The sequence below is a fragment of the Eptesicus fuscus genome, chromosome 23, assembly GCF_027574615.1.
Source record: "Eptesicus fuscus isolate TK198812 chromosome 23, DD_ASM_mEF_20220401, whole genome shotgun sequence".
Taxonomy (NCBI): domain Eukaryota; kingdom Metazoa; phylum Chordata; class Mammalia; order Chiroptera; family Vespertilionidae; genus Eptesicus; species Eptesicus fuscus.
The window spans coordinates 3786218-3803693 of NC_072495.1; the positions used below are offsets into that span (position 1 = coordinate 3786218).

The 17476-nt window shown below is 48.3% G+C and overlaps 2 protein-coding genes across 3 annotated transcripts in view; one reads left to right on the forward strand and one right to left on the reverse strand.

Moving 5' to 3' along the window:
- Positions 1 to 6239: 6239 nt before the first annotated feature.
- Positions 6240 to 9247, forward strand: POP5 (POP5 homolog, ribonuclease P/MRP subunit). The gene is made up of 5 exons (XM_008142785.3): positions 6240 to 6281; positions 6372 to 6514; positions 8105 to 8254; positions 8415 to 8498; positions 8589 to 9247. Exons 1-5 carry the CDS (start codon positions 6262 to 6264, stop codon positions 8699 to 8701), a joined length of 510 nt encoding a protein of 169 aa, XP_008141007.1. The 5' UTR covers positions 6240 to 6261; the 3' UTR covers positions 8702 to 9247.
- A 387-nt stretch (positions 9248 to 9634) lies between these two features.
- Positions 9635 to 17476, reverse strand: part of RNF10 (ring finger protein 10) — a 38718-nt gene continuing 30876 nt past the window's right edge. Inside the window, exons 10-17 of one of the 2 annotated variants that reach the window (XM_008142784.3) lie at positions 17283 to 17416; positions 15248 to 15365; positions 14912 to 15013; positions 14019 to 14174; positions 11379 to 11479; positions 11038 to 11095; positions 10776 to 10934; positions 9635 to 10182 (exon numbers count right to left, since the gene is read on the reverse strand). In XM_008142784.3, the coding sequence (XP_008141006.2) occupies positions 10106 to 10182; positions 10776 to 10934; positions 11038 to 11095; positions 11379 to 11479; positions 14019 to 14174; positions 14912 to 15013; positions 15248 to 15365; positions 17283 to 17416 (905 nt within the window). In that variant the 3' untranslated portion in view covers positions 9635 to 10105. Of the gene's footprint in view, positions 10183 to 10775; positions 10935 to 11037; positions 11096 to 11378; positions 11480 to 14018; positions 14175 to 14911; positions 15014 to 15247; positions 15366 to 17282; positions 17417 to 17476 lie in introns of those variants that run through there. The other variant, XM_054712824.1, reaches the window with a different exon arrangement.

A 17476-nucleotide genomic window follows, 5' to 3' on the forward strand; every position in this document is an offset into this window, starting at 1 on the left:
CTTAGGACAATGCTATAACAACACCTACAATTTAGGACAACGCTATAACAACACCTACAACTTAGGACAACGCTATAACAACACCTACAACTTAGGACAACGCTATAACAACACCTACAACTTAGGACAACGCTATAACAACACCTACAACTTAGGACAACGCTATAACAACACCTACAACTTAGGACAACGCTATAACAACACCTACAACTTAGGACAACGCTATAACAACACCTACAACTTAGGGCAATGCTATAACAACACCTACAACTTAGGACAACGCTATAACAACACCTACAACTTAGGACAACGCTATAACAACACCTACAACTTAGGACAACGCTATAACAACACCTACAACTTAGGACAACGCTATAACAACACCTACAACTTAGCCCTGGCCAGGGTGGGTCGGGTACTTGGTACTGTCCTGTGCACTAAAGGCTGCCGATTCAATTCTGGGTCAGGCCACGTTCCTGGGTGTGTGCAGGAGGCAGTTGGTCAATGTTTTCCTCTCACATCCATGTTTCTCTCTCCCTCTCCCTTCTTCTCTCTCAAAATCAATAAAAATGTATATTTTAAAAATACCTAACATTTATTGAGCACTCAGGATGAGACAGGCCCTGTTCTAAGCACTTGACATGGAGATTAGTCATTGAAGCCTCAGAGAGAGGAGACTGAGGCTCAGAGAGGGGAAGTGACTTACCCCAGGTCACACAGCTGGTGAGTGGCTGAATCAAAACTTGACCCCAGGCAAGCTGGCTCCAGAGCCCATGCTTTAACCACTTTTCTCTCTCCTGACTCTCCCAGCCCAGGAGGCGAATATAAATTAGGGGCACGAACACGGGCTTGAGAGTCCGTTCCCCTTTGCCATTCCTAGTCCTGTGGCCTGGCCGCACCACCTGGGTGAGCTCAGCTCCCTCCCCTGTAAAATGGAGGTGATGACAGTGCCCACTCCCAGGATAAAGGCAAGGATCACTAATGACATCCGTGGGGTGCGGGGCTCATAGAAAATTAACATATGCACATGGTACAATAAAACAACCCAAAGCAGGCACAGTAGAAGAGAGTCCCCCTCCTATTTCACACCTTTGGGTCCGCTCACCCCAGGTAACCATCCCCAGCTGTGGGGTTTCCACACCCATGAAGACAGAGACGCTGATAGGACAAGGACATGGGCTGCCTGGTCCAAACCCTGGCTCTGCAGCTTCCTAGCTTGTGAAGCGGCCTTTGCTCACAAACAAATGCTGCAAGACACCCCGTTCACCTGTCATTTGGCACAAGTGCCAGAACCGCTGTGGGAGGTTCCTGGCGGAGAAATCGCTGGGTCAAACAGTAGTGCCCTTGTAATTTCAATTAATTTTTGGATGAGCACACCCTCGCAGCAGGTGAGGGGAGGGAAAGGAGGTCCCCAGAACAGTGAGGACGAGGGGGAGCTGAGATGCGATGTCCTGACTCTGAGGTCCAGGGAGGGCCATGTCTGCCCAGCAACTTGGAGGAGGCGGCAGCTCCCCAGGCCCCTGGCCAGGCAGATGGAGGGTTTAATTTTATCCAGATTGTCCCCATAAAGGCTTTACAGGGAATTGGTTGATGGGATTAGAGGAGCAGAGCCCCTAATGAGCCGTGGCTGCTTCACCACAGGCTGGAGCAGACACCATTTTCCTTCGACGCCATCCGCCAGGGCAGCGCTGCCCGGCTCTGACAGGGAACCCCTAGATTCCCTGGTATTCAAAATAGGCAAATCCAATCGGGGGGCGATTCAGAGATGCCTTTGGCATCCCAATTGGATTTGCCTTCTTTGAATACCCTTCTAGGTCCCAGACATCCCAGAGGGGTAGAGAGCAAGGGGTGAAGAGCCGGGTTTGGGGGTGAGACCAAGGTCTCTCGCGGACTGAAATTACTGTGTGACTCTGGGCACCTCAGTTCCCTCTCTGAGCCTCAGAGAATCGTGGGACCTGCCGGCCCGGAGGTGCGGCGAGGATTAAATGAAGTCCAACACAGAAATGCTTAGTTCGGAGCCTGGCCCAGTCAGAGCCTAACCAATGGCAGCCCATTGGCTGAAGGTGAAGATCAGAGGCAGCTGGTCCCGGTCCGCCCAGGAGGCCCCGGACCAGGTGAGCCGCTGCGGCTCCCCACGCCCACCTTACGGAGCCTTTCAGCGCTGGCCCCACCGCCTCGCAGGGGTGGCTCCGGGTTTCCCAGCCTGAGAGGCGGCTGTGTGATCTGTGTGTTCAGGTGAGCGCTGGAGGCTTTGCCGGGACTCCTGTTGGGTTTTGTGTCTGATCCAAAGCACACCTGGCGCGTGGGAACCTCAGGGGGGAAGGAGGGGAAGCGCTCAAAGGAAGTCTCCTGAGCCCCCGCCTCCCCCAGGGTCCGATCCGCGGCACCGGGGTCACTGCCGGCCTCTTCCCGCTGAGTTTTGCGCCCGTGGAGCCTCGTCCCTCCCGCACCGGTGAGATGAGGGTACGAGGCCCGGCTGGGAGAGAATGGGGGGCTGCGCACCCGGCCGCGCCCGCCCCGCGTCCCGGGGACCCGCCCGCCCGGTCACACACCGGTCCCCGTGAGTGCGCACAGCCGCGGCCTCGTCAGCAGGCGTGCGGTCGGTCCGGCTTGTCCTGAGCCTCGTGGGGCCGGCGGGCGGCCCGGCCGGGTCCGAGGCGCGGGGTCGGGGACCGGAGAGCCTTCCTCCCGGGGGCCTGCCTGCGGGAGGAGGGACCTTCACTCCCACAGCCTCTCCGCGCCCTCCCTGCCGGCGCTGCACCCGCGGTGACGCCTGAAACCTGACGTCCAGCCCCGAGGGCGGAGCATCACCTCCCTGCGCGGGGAGGACCCGGGGATCTGCGGACGGAACTGACTCCCCGACAGGACGTGGCTGGGAACCTGCGGGGTCTCTCCGTTGTCCGCAAAGTGGACGAGCGAACCCACGCACAGGACCTCAGCCTGCAGATGGGAGCAAGGACCCTGGAGTCGAATTCTAACCCTGCTTCTTCCTGTGTGCGTTTGACCTGAGCCCCCGTGCATCCCATAAAGTGTGGGGTTCACTGAGCTGAAGGCTGGAAGTGCAGGGCAGTTGTCCCACCGGAGGGAGAAGGGGGAACTCGGAGTCCGTCTTTCTCCGCGCACTGCGGGCCTCTGGCGCCCCCTGCTGGCGAGAGGCGTTTCAGCCGAGGAGGTTCTTGGGTGAGGAGAGCGGAGACTCCTCGGAAGGACCACTGCTCTGGGGTCTCCTTTACTCCCCACCCCTTCCTCCCTCCGCATCCCTCCTTTAAGGTGCTGAAAAGTGAGAGAGGGGAAAATGGAGGACTCATTCCACATCTTGCAAATAATCAGTTGTGAAACCTGCTTCCCTTTATGGAGCTCACAGGGCCAGCCAAGTCCTTGGCAGTTCTAATAGTCAGGAATAGGGATAAAGAATAAAGACCTAACCACAAGGCTGTGCATCGAAGTGCTGGGTATAACAAGAATATCTAGAACTAATTTAAACATCCATCATGGGAATACTGACAAATTTAACAGGTACATGCAAAAAATACAATACTGTGTAGCTGAAAATATAATGTTGCTGAACATTTGACATGAAAATATCAAACAAGGAAAATGAGTCTTACAGGCATTATATTGAGTGAAAGGAGCCAGACACACACACACAAACATGCTGTCAGGTATTTATCTGAAGTTCAAGACCAGGCAAAACTAACCTATATATATAAAAGGCTAATATGGTAAGTGTCCCTCCAACCGTCTGACCAGTCGCTATGACGCACACTGACCACCAGGGGGCAGACACTCAACACAGGAGCTGTCGTGACCCACACTGGCCATTTACAGAGAAACGGCACCAAGGACCTGGCGCCCACAAAGCAACCCTCGGCTTCCCCAAGTGGGACACAGGCCCTGCCACCAGCCCAGAGCGACAGCCCACCAAATTGCAGCCGACACTGCCAAGACCCCATGGCGCAAAATGTGGCCCACAGCTCAGCCCAGCCCGGAAACGGTCACTGTGGGCACTGGGTAATGATGTCACATAGCAACGCACAGCTTCCTCTCCCTAGCGACTAGCCTCCTTGGAGTTTCTTCAGCCCAGGAACACGACTTTGCTTTATAGCCAGGTGCAAACATTTTACACTGTAACCTAATGTCTGTGAAGCGTTTTCCCGTGCCTCATCTCATTTGATCCTCACAGAAGTCCTGGAGTAAGTAAATAGGAGACTTGGTAGAATTCTATTTTCTTTTCATTAGCCAGAAAACAGAGATTTAGGAAACTTAGAAACTTGACCCGATTGAAAAGAACTATGAAATTGTGGACCTTGAAAATGACTTCAGGTTTTCTCACTGAGCAGGATATAGTCAAACACTGCTGCAGTTAAATATTTTACCCTTTGTCTCCCTGCATGATCTACAATAATAATCTGCTTCGTGTTGTGATTTACTGCTGTGTTGCTGACAATTACCTGAAAGAGAAGTTGGTGTGCTTCACTGGGCTGGAAAAAGTTTAGCTACATCAGAAAGCAGGTCTAATTAAGCAAGTTTATTCTATATCTATAAAAGGCTAAGCTGACTTGTGCATGCGACATACATATAAAGCTCTTGCTGGCGCCAATCGCACGTGTGTGTTTTGATCTGTCATTGTCGATTGTGAATTTGGTTGACACTTCTATTATAGAAAAAGGGCAAATAGCGATATTAAAACATTTCTTCTAATTAATTTCCTTTCAATGTGCACAAATCCATGCACTGGGCCTCTAGTCTTTTATAATAGAAGTAAGAATAGAGGCTACTTCTGGGAAGGATTTTGACTGGGAAGGGGGCATGGGAACCTTCTTGGGCACTAGAAATGCTCCCTTAATCTGGGCGGTGGCTTCACAAGTCTATGCATGTGTAAAAATACATTGAGTTGTATATGCATTTTATGTATGTTATACATCAATAAGACATTTTTGAGAAGATATTCAAGCAGGAAAAAAAGAGTACTAAACAGTATGATCCTACTCTTAAAAAGAAAAGAAAAATATAACAACATAGGGCAGCAGTTCTCATCTCAAACTTTTTTCATTGTCTCAGGACCCCTTTACACTCACATTATTGAGGATCCCAAAGAGCTTTTGTTTTTGTGGGCTATATCGATACTTATCATGGGTATTAAAATAGAAATATTTAACACTCAATTGCATTAGCCATCAGAGTAACAACGTCAGCATATGTCATGTAACCTCTGGAAAACTTTACTGTCCATTGTGAGAGTAAAAAAGGCAAATAACATCTTACTGTTATTATGAAAGTGATTTTGAGCTTTGAGTCTTGGAAAACCCAGGGGTCCCTAAATCTCACTTTCAGGGCCGCTGGCGGGGCGGGGGGCCCGTGGGACGGGGGTGAGGGCGGGGGGGAGGGGGGAGACACACCACATGATAAATTATTCTCTCTCTGTAATGGATTATAATTTATTTTTATTTGCTTCTTCGTGCTTTTCAATGGAAAATATGCCCTCAGTGGATAGAGCGTCAGCCTGGGGACTGAAGGGTCCTAGGTTTGATTCCAGTCGGGGCTGCAGGCTCAATCCTCAGTGTGGGGCGTGCAGGAGGCAGCCAATCCATGATTCTCTCATCATTGATGTTTCTATATCTCCCTCTCCCTTCCTCTCTGAAGTCAATAAAAAAAATGTTTTAAAGGAAAATATAACGACCACTGATTGGTTTTGCAAACAAAAAACGAGCCTCATTTCCGCAAGACTGTTGAAAAGCCCCAACAGTAATAACATTTGGCGGTGTGGAAGAAGCAAACCCAGCCCTAACCTGAAAGTAAGGGTCCGATTTCCGGTGTCAGTCCCGGCCTGTAAATTCAGTTCCACTGTCCAGCTTTGAGGAGGGAATATGTCAGTGCACACACGACTGGACTGGGTTGTAAAGGACTAGAAAGCAGACGTCCTGAGGGCCCACAGGCAGCAGCTGCATCCTGTGTAGCACCGCGCCCTGCGGCGGGGAACGTAAACACCCGTCCCAGCCGCCAGCCGCCCCACCGCTGCGCCCAGCACCCAAATCCGTGTGAAACCCAGGAGTGCGCCGGCGCTCCGCAAACGCAAACGCAAACGCAAAGGGAGGCGGGGCTTGAAGGAGACTGACACTGGGCTCAGCCTCTCAACATTATAGCCCCGCCTTTCTGTCCTACGTCCCTCTCTGAGTGGCTGCAAGACTGCGGAGGTTAATTCCCATTGGCCATCAACAGACACCAGCTTTGCGCGTCAGGCCGCCGGGAGCGGAAGTCGCCATGGTGCGGTTCAAACACAGGTGAGCAGCTCGCGGCTGGCCCCTCAAGGCTCTTTCCTGCCCGGTGCCCGCAGCCCTGGCCTCTGCTCACCTCCCTCTCGTCCGCCCCAGGTACCTGCTCTGCGAAGTGGTGTCCGACGACCCCCGCTGCCGCCTGAGTCTGGATGACCGAGTGCTGGGCGGCCTCGTACGGGACACGATCGCCCGCCTGCACGGGACTTTCGGCGGGGCCGCCTGCTCCATCGGCTTCGCGGGTACGAAGGTGCTGGGGACGGGCCGACAGCGGAACCTGGAGGGATTGGGGGCCGGAGGAGGGAGGAAGGGCACAAGCAGCCCACGGAGCTGCCAAGCCTGGTGCACCATCCACGAAGTGTTAGTTTGTTTTTAATATATTTGTTATTCATTCAGAGGGAGAGGGAGAAACATCCGTGATGAGAACCGGCTGCCTGCGTCGTGCACGCCCCCTACTGGGGACTGACGTGACCTCCCGGTTCAGAGGAGGCGGCTCAACCAGGAGCCATGTGGCTGGGCCACGAAGTGGTCCTTTTTAGGCGTCTGGGACTCCCAGCTCCAGGTGTGCACAAGTCCAGAGTTAGGCGGAGAGCTAAGACAGAAGGCAGTGGAACTTTGGGCAAGAACCCCCTGTACCTGTTTACATACAGTAAATAGTGATTGCTACTGAATTTAATAGGGTGACTAGAATTAAATGGAGATGTGTATAGTTCCTTTAAGTTAGGTGACTAGTTACATTAATATTACATGGGAAAAAGTCAGAATTAACCCTGCGAAGCCCTTAACAGGGCCTGTAAAGTACAGAACACACAGTTGTGTGCATGAAATGAGGAAGAAGAGGTGCCCTCCCAGCAGCCACACAAATCTAAATTCGTTCCTTTACTATTTGCTCAAAATGGGATCCTGGGAAATTATATGCACACTAGGGCCCAGTGCATGAATTCATGCCTCTTGAAAGGAACTGTGGACTGTGAGGCTGCAGTGGGCACAGGGGCGGCCCTGGTTCCGTCTCCCAGCAGCTGCGCTCCCACTGCCGCCACCGCTCCCACGCGCTTACGGCGCCTGCCCCACTAGCAGATGCAAGCAGGGCCAGCACCATCAGTGAGTGCCGCGGCAGCTGCTGCCTGATCTACCCTCAGGAGCAGGGGGAGGTGAAAAAGCCCTCAGGGGTGATCAGGTCTGGCAGCCGCTGCTCGAACCTGCACCGGCAGTTAGTGCGAGAGCTGGGCAGGTCAATGGCATGCGGGAGCAAAGCATTTTCAGTAACCACCAGAGGCTCGCCCTGATGACAGCGACCAGCACCCCACCTTGGTCTGGCACCCCCACTCACTTGCTCCACCAAACTGCCACAGACAGCACCCACCATGTTCCACATGCACCCCCTGGTGGTCAGCGCAAATCAGAGACCGGTTATTTCCGTTGTTCAGTCTATTTGCATATTAGGGTTTTATATATATAGATAGAAGATAGGCATAATGCTACATCAGGTGAGACTGAGCTGGCTACAGAGTCTAGCCGCAGAGCCTTTCTTGAGCCAAGGGTTTGGATCTCCATGTTCCCACCCCCAACGTATTAACACATCAATGAATGAGAAGAACATTTAAAATTCTAAATTCATCAGTTCTGAGTGGTGTGCAAGGCACTGGCTATTGTCTATTCCCTCTCCCCTTCCATAAATGACAATCTCTTTCCTTCAGGAATCGTTTTTACTCATTGATGTGTCACAAGTGCCACTGCCTTGAACAGTTGTTGGCACTTAGGAGGCTTAGTTACCCTAAGACCTTTGACCTGCTGCTGAGAATCGTTTCCCAAAATTGTTTTGCCTGCTGTAGTGCGATACCTCAATGCCTATACTGGAATAGTGCTACTTCGATGCCGAAAGGAGTTCTACCAGCTTGTGTGGTCAGCTCTTCCCTTCATCACACACTTGGAGAACAAAGGACACCGTTACCCGTGTTTTCTCAACACCTTGCACGTGGGAGGTAGGGCTGCATGGGGTATGGCTGCTTTTCAGTAGGTGTCAGGCTGTTCAGTCATGTGGTGGGTGGGTCTTCCTGTCCTGCCAAGAGCGAGATGCTTTCCCCTGGCTCTGAAAGTCTTCGAGGAAGACCCCTCTCACCACAAAGCTCTTTCCTGGGCCAGGTACAATTAGAACATGCCAGAAGTTCCTGATTCAGTACAACAGGAGACAGCTGTTGATCTTGTTGCAGAACTGCACTGATGAAGGTAAGCAACACTAGCCCAGTGCGTACTGAGCAGTGACTGGCCTCCAGCTGTCCAAAGCCTCTCTCCCCCATGCTGCCTTCCTTCCTCCAGGGGAGCGGGAAGCTATCCAGAAGTCTGTCACAAGAAGCTGCTTACTGGAGGAGGAACCGGGTGAGGAGGAGCTTTCCGATGGTGGTGAGGAGGCTGCTGAAGCAATGGAGTGAACCTCTGCAGGCTGCACAGTGCCCAAGCCTCGGGGCCCACTTGTTGGAACAGGGCATTCTGGGAGGCGCTGGATCTTCTACACTTCCAGGATCTCCTTTCTCCATCATAGAATGGATGTCACTCCAAGTCCATGACACATCTGATAGATTTGTGGCTTTTGCCTCAACCTGCCCTTTCATCTCAGGCTGGAACACCCTCATCCCCCTCAGAGTTCCTGACCCTGGATTTCTGAACGGCTTTCGGTTAACAATGACAGGTTATAGCTACGCCCAGCTCACAATCATACTAGCTGATAATTTAACCTATTTATAATAAGTATGTCTAGCTGACCTGAATTGAACTTAAAAAAAAATCTGCCCTGTCCAGGCAGCTCAGTTGGTTAGAGCATCGTCCCGATACGCCAAGGTTGCAGGCTCAATCTCCAGTCAGGGAACACACAAAAATCAACCAATGAATGCATAAATAAGGGGAACAAAAATCAATGTTTCTTTTTTTCCCCTCTCTCTAAAAACTCAATGAATTAAATAAATAAAACAGAAAGCTCACATTGCTTGTGCAGGTAATTTATTGCAACTGTTTGCCTTCACATTCTGTTAGACCTAGAGGTTACTTTATTAAGCAGCAAAAGAATTCACATCACTCCAATTTAGCTCAAACCAAGGCATAAGACTACTCCAGACAACAGAGGCAGCGGGCAGCCCTGCCGCTTTCAGACCCGTCCTGCTCTCCCTCCAGGTGTGCTGGACTCCTGCTGCTACAACTCGGGCTGCTGGCACTTGAAACAAGTCTGATTTAAAGGTTGGCAGGAGGCCCACCGTTCCTTGCCAAACAGAAGCCTGTGGAAGAGGTAAAGCCCTCCATCATACATGCAAGTGCAGCCTAGGTCTGGCCCCACCGCCTGGCCATGTCAGACGAAAAACTGCAATTCGAGCTGAGTGTTCTAAATCCATTTTATTCCATCCCTGTTTCTTTAGAGGACTGAACAGACAGAAAAGGTTCAACTACTGTTAAAAGACTCGCTGAAAGGTGCTGAAACCAGGACGCCCCGGCACTGACATCAGAGCACAACAGTGCGATTTAACTCTGGTCTGGGCTGCTTTTCCAAGGGATGGTGAAGGGACTCGTTTATTTACGGTTGAGAAAAACTAATTACACATGGTCAAAAAGACTAACCTGTAACAAACTAAAAACCTGGGCAGGAAGAGATCTCTTATGAGTGTCAATACTTTATTTTGGTGTAAAGAGGGAAGCTGGAAAATACACTGTATTTAAAATCTTGGTTCCCCCTCATATTCTGGAAACCCCCTCCCCCCAGAACTAATCTGTTCGAACTCAGATACTTAAAAATGACAGCAGCACAAGCAGGGAGAGAACCAGGTGGAGAGGCAGCCTGGGCCAGAGTGTCACTTGGTGTGGACGACTGAGGTGCTGAACAGGAGTTTCTGTTTCTGTTTCTTTCTCTTCTTTCCTCCTTTCTCTTCTAAACGGAAACAGAAAGAGAACTTGGTTTAGAATGCCACCCCGAGTCCCCGGCCAGTGTTCACTACTGAGAGTGACAATGGCAGCTAAGAGTACGGGTTCTGGAACCAGAATGCCTGTATTCGAATACCAGTCCTTGCATGCTCTTTGTTTTTGGACAAGTCACTTTATCTCCCTGGAACTGTTTCCTCAACTGGAGCCGAGTTATACCTTCTAATATGGCTACTGGGAGAGTAAAACCAGCACAATGCCGGCACACGTCGGAAGCTCACCATAAATGTCATTCTAATCATGACTGTCAGTGGGGGTGGGCTTCAAGCCCAATTTCTGCATCGATGAGCCTCCCTTTACCAACTCAGGATTTCAGAATCTACTCTCCACTGCTGTGTTTTAGAAGCAGAAATAAAAGTTCCTTAGAACGTCGCATCCAAGCCTCAAGAATTAATCTGAGGTGGCAAAAAGGTCCTATGTGACACCAGATGAAATGTCAGCTGACACTAGAAGGTGAGCCTAGGGCTCAGGGAACAGTGCCATCTGCCACCGGACCCCGGTGGAAGGACTACCCTGTGCTGAGCACTCCCGCTCTGCCTTTACCAGAGAGGGCATCTGGAGTAGCGGGTGTGTCCAGTTTCATGAAGGCTGCTTCGATAGCTTGGCTGAAGGAATTTTGGAAACTGGGCACAGGAACACGGTCTGAGTTATCACTCTCCCCATCACTGTCCATGGTGGCAGGAGGGACTAAGCTGTTTTCATCTAAAAAACAAACAAACACCAGTGTTACAATTCTAGAAACAACTCTAGAGACATATCTTCTGACAAGGGCAAAACCCACCTTCACCAGGAGGGCCATCCTCACCTTTCTTTGGAATAGTTTTGGGCCACACATCTGCTTTTGCTTTTCCAACTCTCAGCATCTGCCAAAGTGGGAAAGGAGGGAAAAAGAAATCTAATAATTTGCTGAATAATGAGAACACTGATTCACCCTCAACTACTCTTAGCCTCTCTCTCTTTGGTACATCTACGATAATATCTGAGACTAAATGTATGAGCTGCCCTCTTAAGAAAGCCTTCTGTGATTATTAGAATCAATGTAACATTAGTCTGTGAGCCCCCCCTTCTCTAACAGAGATTTCCAGAAAGAACAAGCAGTGGAGTTCGGTTAAATATCCTTGGCTGCTTCCTAAGCACAGGATTTACCTGGGCAAACGAAGGGAAGGGAGAGTCTTCCTCCAGGCTCCCAATGCAGAACGGAGGACTGCCCTGGCTCGCAGTGGGTGACACAGGGGTCAGCACAAAGTCTGAAAGGGAACCAGACACCGGATTATGTGAGTCAAGTTCCAAAGAGCTAGTGTCCTCTTAGCAAGAGTGAAGAGATGAACCCTGAGTCAGGTATGGATAATTACCAATCAACTCAAAAAGCAAACTCTGACCCAATTTCAACTCTGCCATGTTCTCAAAAAGCCAAGAACAAGGCCTATTATTCATACCAGTGACCACTAGAGAAAAGCTTGTGTTTCCAGTAACACTAAAAGGTCTGCCAGAATCTATCCCCACAGTAAAAGTCCTTTCCACATCAGCTGACTCTCAAGGACTAGGTTTGTTCTGTCATGACTTGGTTTTATAGAGATGTAAACACTATAGTAGAAGATATAACATTTAATCAGGTCAGCTTTTATGTTCCAGTCAGCAGATGTCTAAGACTTGAGAATATTCAGTTAGAATCTAAAACACACACATCAACAAATCCCAAATGAAGATGCCAGCTTCTCCCCGATTCTCCCTGGGGAACAGTCTTCCCCATCCTTTGACCTTCGGTTGAACATTTCCCACAGATCGGGTCTACCTGCTGTTCTGATCATTACCGGGGAGAAGCCTATTCACTCGCCCACTAGCAGGCCCATCCACAGCCACCAGAGCTGTTCTATTTCTAGGACCATCCAACTGCTCTTGCTCAAATACCTTCAGAAAAACTAGTATGTAAAAACACAATCTTTATATCACAAATAATGTGGTTGATATTCTGCTGTATTCCTTTGTACAGCAGCTCTCTTCTTAAATATGCTCTTCAGAGCATCATGGTCGTGTAGCCCTCAAGATCCAGGTTCTAATCCCAGTCCCTGCCACCAACTAAGGCCCTGCCTTAACCTTAGGCTCCTAATCAATGATAGCCATCTCATCAAAAGGGTACCCAAGAGTTTTAAATATTGGACATTTTGTTTAAAATACCTGATAGAGAAATAAAATTTAAGTATCACAATATCTGCCAGGGGATGAAGATCAGAAATGATAGCTCTCTGAAATGATAGCAACTCTTTCTTACGTGTTTTATTTCCTAACAGTAATACATTCTATAAGAGGGAAAAAAATTTTTTTAAAGGCTAAAGGCCTCTTTGAACAATCTCTCAATCCTGGTCTCACTCCCTAGAGTGAAACACGATTACCTGTTTGAAACATAATCACCCCACTATTTTTCTATACACTTAGATATACAAACCCACAATAAAATGTTTTGCGTGTTTTTCTTTAAACCTACAAATGGTATCATGTTCTGTTTGTTCTAAAAGTTCCTTTTATCCTAAAGGTGTACCCATTAGCTCATGAAGAGAGCTATTTCCTTCTTCCTTAGGTGTAAAGTACAATGTTTCAAGGTATCAATGCTATAATTTAGCCAATTACCTACCAATAGACTTTGTAGACTATTTCCCCCACACACACCTGCTATCTATATATATAAAAGGCTAATATGCTAAGTGTCTGACTGTCCAACCAGTTGCTATGACACGCACTGACCACCAGGGGGCAGATGCTCAATGCAGAAGCTGTAGTGACCTGCACTGGCCATTTACAGAGAAGTGGCACCAGGGACCTGGCACCAACAAAACAACACTCTGCTTTCCCCAAGTGGGACACAGGCCCTGCCTCCAGCCCAGAGCGACAGCCCACCAAATCGCAGCCAACACTGCCAAGACCCCATGGCGCAAAATGTAGCCTACACCCCAGCCCAGCCCAGCAACCGTCGCTGTGGGCACCGTGTAATGATGTCATATATCAACGCCTGGCTTCCTCTCCCTAGTGACTAGCCTCCTTGGAGTTTCTTCAGCCCAGGAACACGACTTGCTTTATAGCCAGGTGCAAACATTTTACACTGTAACCTAATGTCTGTGAAGCGTTTTCCCATGCCTCATCTCATTTGATCCTCACAGAAGTCCTGGAGTAGGTAGATAGGAGACTCGGTGGAATTCTATTTTCTTTTCATTAGCCGAAAAATGGAGATTTAGAAAGCTTAGAAACTTGACCCGACTGAAAAGAAGTAAGAAATGGTGGACCTTGAAAATGACTTCAGGTTTTTTTTTCACTGCGCAGAATATAGTCAAACACTGCTGCAGTTAATTATTTTACCCTTTGTTCTCCCTGTGTGATCTAGAATAATAATCTGCTTCGTGCTGATATTTACTGCTATGCTGCTGACAATTACCTGAAAGAGAAGTTGGTGTGCTTCACTGGGATGGAAAAAGTTTAGCTACATCAGAAAGCAGGTCTAATTAAGCAAGTTTATTCTCTATCTATAAAAGGCTAAATTGACTCGCTCATGCACGATACATATAAAGCTCTCGCTGGCGCCAATGGTACGCATGTTTCGATCTGTTACTGTTGATCATGACTTTGGTTGACACTTCTATTATAGAGAAAGGGCGACTAGCAATATTAAAATATTTCTTCTAATTAATTTCCTCTCAATGTGCACGAATTTGTGCATTGGGCCACTAGTTTATTTTAAACAATGCTACAATAAGGAAATACTTGCACCTTCATTCTTTACATCCCAACTTTACTTACCTGCTTGGGAACCTGGACTTCTGCTAAGAGGAGAAATGGAGAAAGCCCCATGGCCCTCAGTGCTGGTGGGACCCAAAGCAGAATCAGAGGAGCAAGTATAGGAATTGAAGGCAGGAAACTGCTGTAGATTCTCCAGGGGAATGTGGACTTCTGGGTCTGCAAAGGAAAAGATGAGAATGGTAGACCCATTTACAAATTTCCTCAAAAAAATTTTTAAATATATGTTTGATTTCAGAAAGGAAGGAAGGGGTAGAGAGAGATAGAAACATCAATGATGAGAATCATTGATTGGCTGCCTCCTGCATGCCCCCTACTGGGGATCGAGCCCACAACCTGGCTTGTGCCCTGACCAGAATAGAACCATGACCTCCTGATTCATATAGGTCAATGCTCAACTACTGAACCACACCAGCCGGGCAGATTTCCTCAACAGTTGAGGACTCCCTCAGGGGAGTAGGATCCAAGCATGTCAAACTCATGGCTTGCTGGCCGCAAGTTTGACATGCTTGATAGAAGTTTCAAAACCCACATTTTTAACTCAGAGAGTCAAAGGTAAGGTCAATGATCCATCCAAAGAGCACATGGGACAGTTATCCCCAGCATTCAACAGATCTCCAATTCTCTCCCCACCAGGTTATCTCACACACTACACCAAAGATGAATTTAATTTTACTCCTCACTATAGGCTGTGTACTTTGACCCAAATTAACTCATTTAATTCTCAAATAAGCCTATGAAGGAGGTACTCTCATGATTCACACTTAAAAACTGAAGAGAACAAGTGGCAGAGCTGGGATAAGAACCGAAGTAGTCTGGCTCCGGGGCTTGGGCACTGAGCCTCTGGACAATGATGCACAGCTGTATTAGTCAAAGATGAAAGTTCTTGAACTTACACTTGCCCTGTTTCTTGTTCTCTTCCATCTCAATCCTACGCTCTCGACGGCGCTCCTCCCGAGCCTTCTTCTGGCGTTGACGCTTCCTCTTCTCAATGTCATCTGTGGGTTGGTCAGATTATGAGGCAGACCCAAGACAACCTGGCCATTCCCTCCTCCAATTGACTAGTACCTAAAGCCACATGAGTAGTCCCGTTGGATTGGATGAATAGATGGAGTGTATCAGGAGGTTCTGAGACTCTTGACACCGCTCCTTAAGTCCTCCCATACTGGGTGTCTAGTAATAGGAATCCCTGAACTCCACTATAACGAGAAGCAAAGTTGGGGCACTCTTACCGGAGAATATCTCTAGGGTTTCCTTAGAGACCACAGGAGGCTGCAGAGCCAGTTCACAGATGCTGAACTCACAGGTGAGGGGCAAGTGAGAGAGATATCTATGACGCTGTCGAACATCCTACAGTGGGAAAGGGACCAACACTCAACAAAGACCAGGCCTTACCCTATAGGCAGAAAATCCCACCCTAGACATCCAACAGTCTACACACACTCACAGTCAGCACTGGGCTCATAGAATAGTGCTCAAGTAATCACCCTTTAGAAAAGCCAAACAGAAAGTGTCAATTAAGCTACAGTAAGGTAGACTAAGTAACCAAAAACAGTTTTTTTGGTTTGTGCTGCAAATGAATAAACAGAGCCTGGCAATAAACTATCTAAAGCTGATCAGCTGTTTCTGATTTTCTGTGGTCCATGTCTCAGGGAAGAGAATAAGGAAAATAAAGAGTAACTTCTTGTCAAAAATCTGGGAGCCACTGACAGAATTAATGATAAGTGGGTATATACATAAAGCAGATTTCCCCACTGCATGAAGGTCGGCCTGAAACAGTAAAAAATGAAGCCCATCAACTTTAATTTTGTTTCCTTTTTCTGCAAGTTTTATGGAAAGTTTATAATACCCAAACAGTCTAAGCTTATAAAAAATTTCAGATCAATACAGAAATAATTCTCAATGGGCAAATTTCACATATGTAAATTATCAGGCAGTTAACTCATAGATGTATAACCCAAAAATGCATTTTGAGTTTGTATAAACTAGCTTTTAAAGAGTCCTCCAAGGCCGAAACCGGTTTGGCTCAGTGGATAGAGCGTCGGCCTGAGGACTGAAGGGTCCCAGGTTCGATTCCGGTCAAGGGCATGTACCTTGGTTGCGGGCACAGCCCCATTGCGGGGTGTGCAGGAGGCAGCTGATCGATGTTTCTCTCTCATCGATGTTTCTAGCTCTCTATCCTCTCTCTTCCTCTATGTAGAAAATCAATAAAATATATTTTTTTTAAAAAGAGTCCTCCAAGGACTTTTCATTTTCTTGGACATTTCTCACAAGCAATAAAAACAAACAACAACAAAAAAAACTCATCTTGAATGAAAGTAGGAGACATCTATATTCCCAAAACACAGTTAGTAACCTGTGAAGCAGAGCACTAGTTGACTTAACAGAACCTAGCATTTAATTTTTTTTAATATATTTTTATCGATTTCAGAGAGGAAGGGAGAGGGAAAGACAGAAACATCAATGATAAGGGAGAATCATCGATTGGCTGCCTCCTGCACGCCTCCTATGGGGATCAAGCACGCAACCCAGGCATGTGCCCTTGACTGGAATCGAACCGGGGACCCTTCAGTCAGAAGGCCGACGCTCTATCCACTAGGCCAAACCACCCAGGGCTAGCATTTAACTTTAAAAGGTAGCAAGCACCACTGACCTGGCCACATAGCTCAGTTGGTTAGAGCATTAATATGGGTTTGATCCCTGGTCAGGGCACGTACAAGAATCAACCACTGATAAGCATAAACAATGGACGCAAAACTCTGGGGGGTGAGGGCATGTATGTGTGTGGGGTGGGGTGGGGATAATGGTAAGATATGTACACATATAATACCTCAATAAAAAAAAAAAACTAAAAAAAAAAAAAAAAGAATCAACCACTGGCCCTAACTGGTTTGGCTCAGTGGGTTGGGCATCGTCTCATGCACCTAAAGGTTGCAGATTCGGTTCTTTTAAGGGCACATGCCTGTGTTACAGGCTCGATCCCTGGTAGGGGGAGTGCAGGAATCAGCCAATCCATGTTTCATTATCATATCAATGTTTCTCCTTCCTCTCCTCTTAAAAAAAAAAAATCTTGGGGACTCTTTCCCCTTTCCCACGTGGGAATCTGTACTTGTTCTTCAATAAATCTCTACCTTTGTTATACCAAAAAAAAAAAACAAGAACACTAAAAGGCCTTGAAGGTTTGTGAACTTGGGTTGAGTAGGCCCAGCTCAAAGACATTAGGTTGATGCTGCTCCCTGACCCTCCACCTCTACAGGAAGACCTTACCTCAGACATGGAGTACCCAGCGATCTCCACCACCATTGCCGAGATCTTCTCAGGGCTCTGCTCCAGGCTGCCATACTCCCGCACGAGGCAGCGCACGTTCACAGGATGCAGGAACATGTACTGCCCATCCTCCGCTGAAGACAAGTAGCTCTATCACACAATAGTCTTGGCCAGTCCTCAAGATGGGGCCCTCC

What these genes read in the sequence shown, in the direction of transcription:
- POP5 (XM_008142785.3), top strand. Translation starts at nt 6,262, where the DNA reads ATGGTGCGGTTCAAACACAG. An exon ending in ATGGTGCGGTTCAAACACAG is followed by an intron (nt 6,282 to 6,371) that starts GTGAGCAGCTCG and finishes CGTCCGCCCCAG; the next exon opens with GTACCTGCTCTGCGAAGTGG. An exon ending in CTGCTCCATCGGCTTCGCGG is followed by an intron (nt 6,515 to 8,104) that starts GTACGAAGGTGC and finishes TGCCTGCTGTAG; the next exon opens with TGCGATACCTCAATGCCTAT.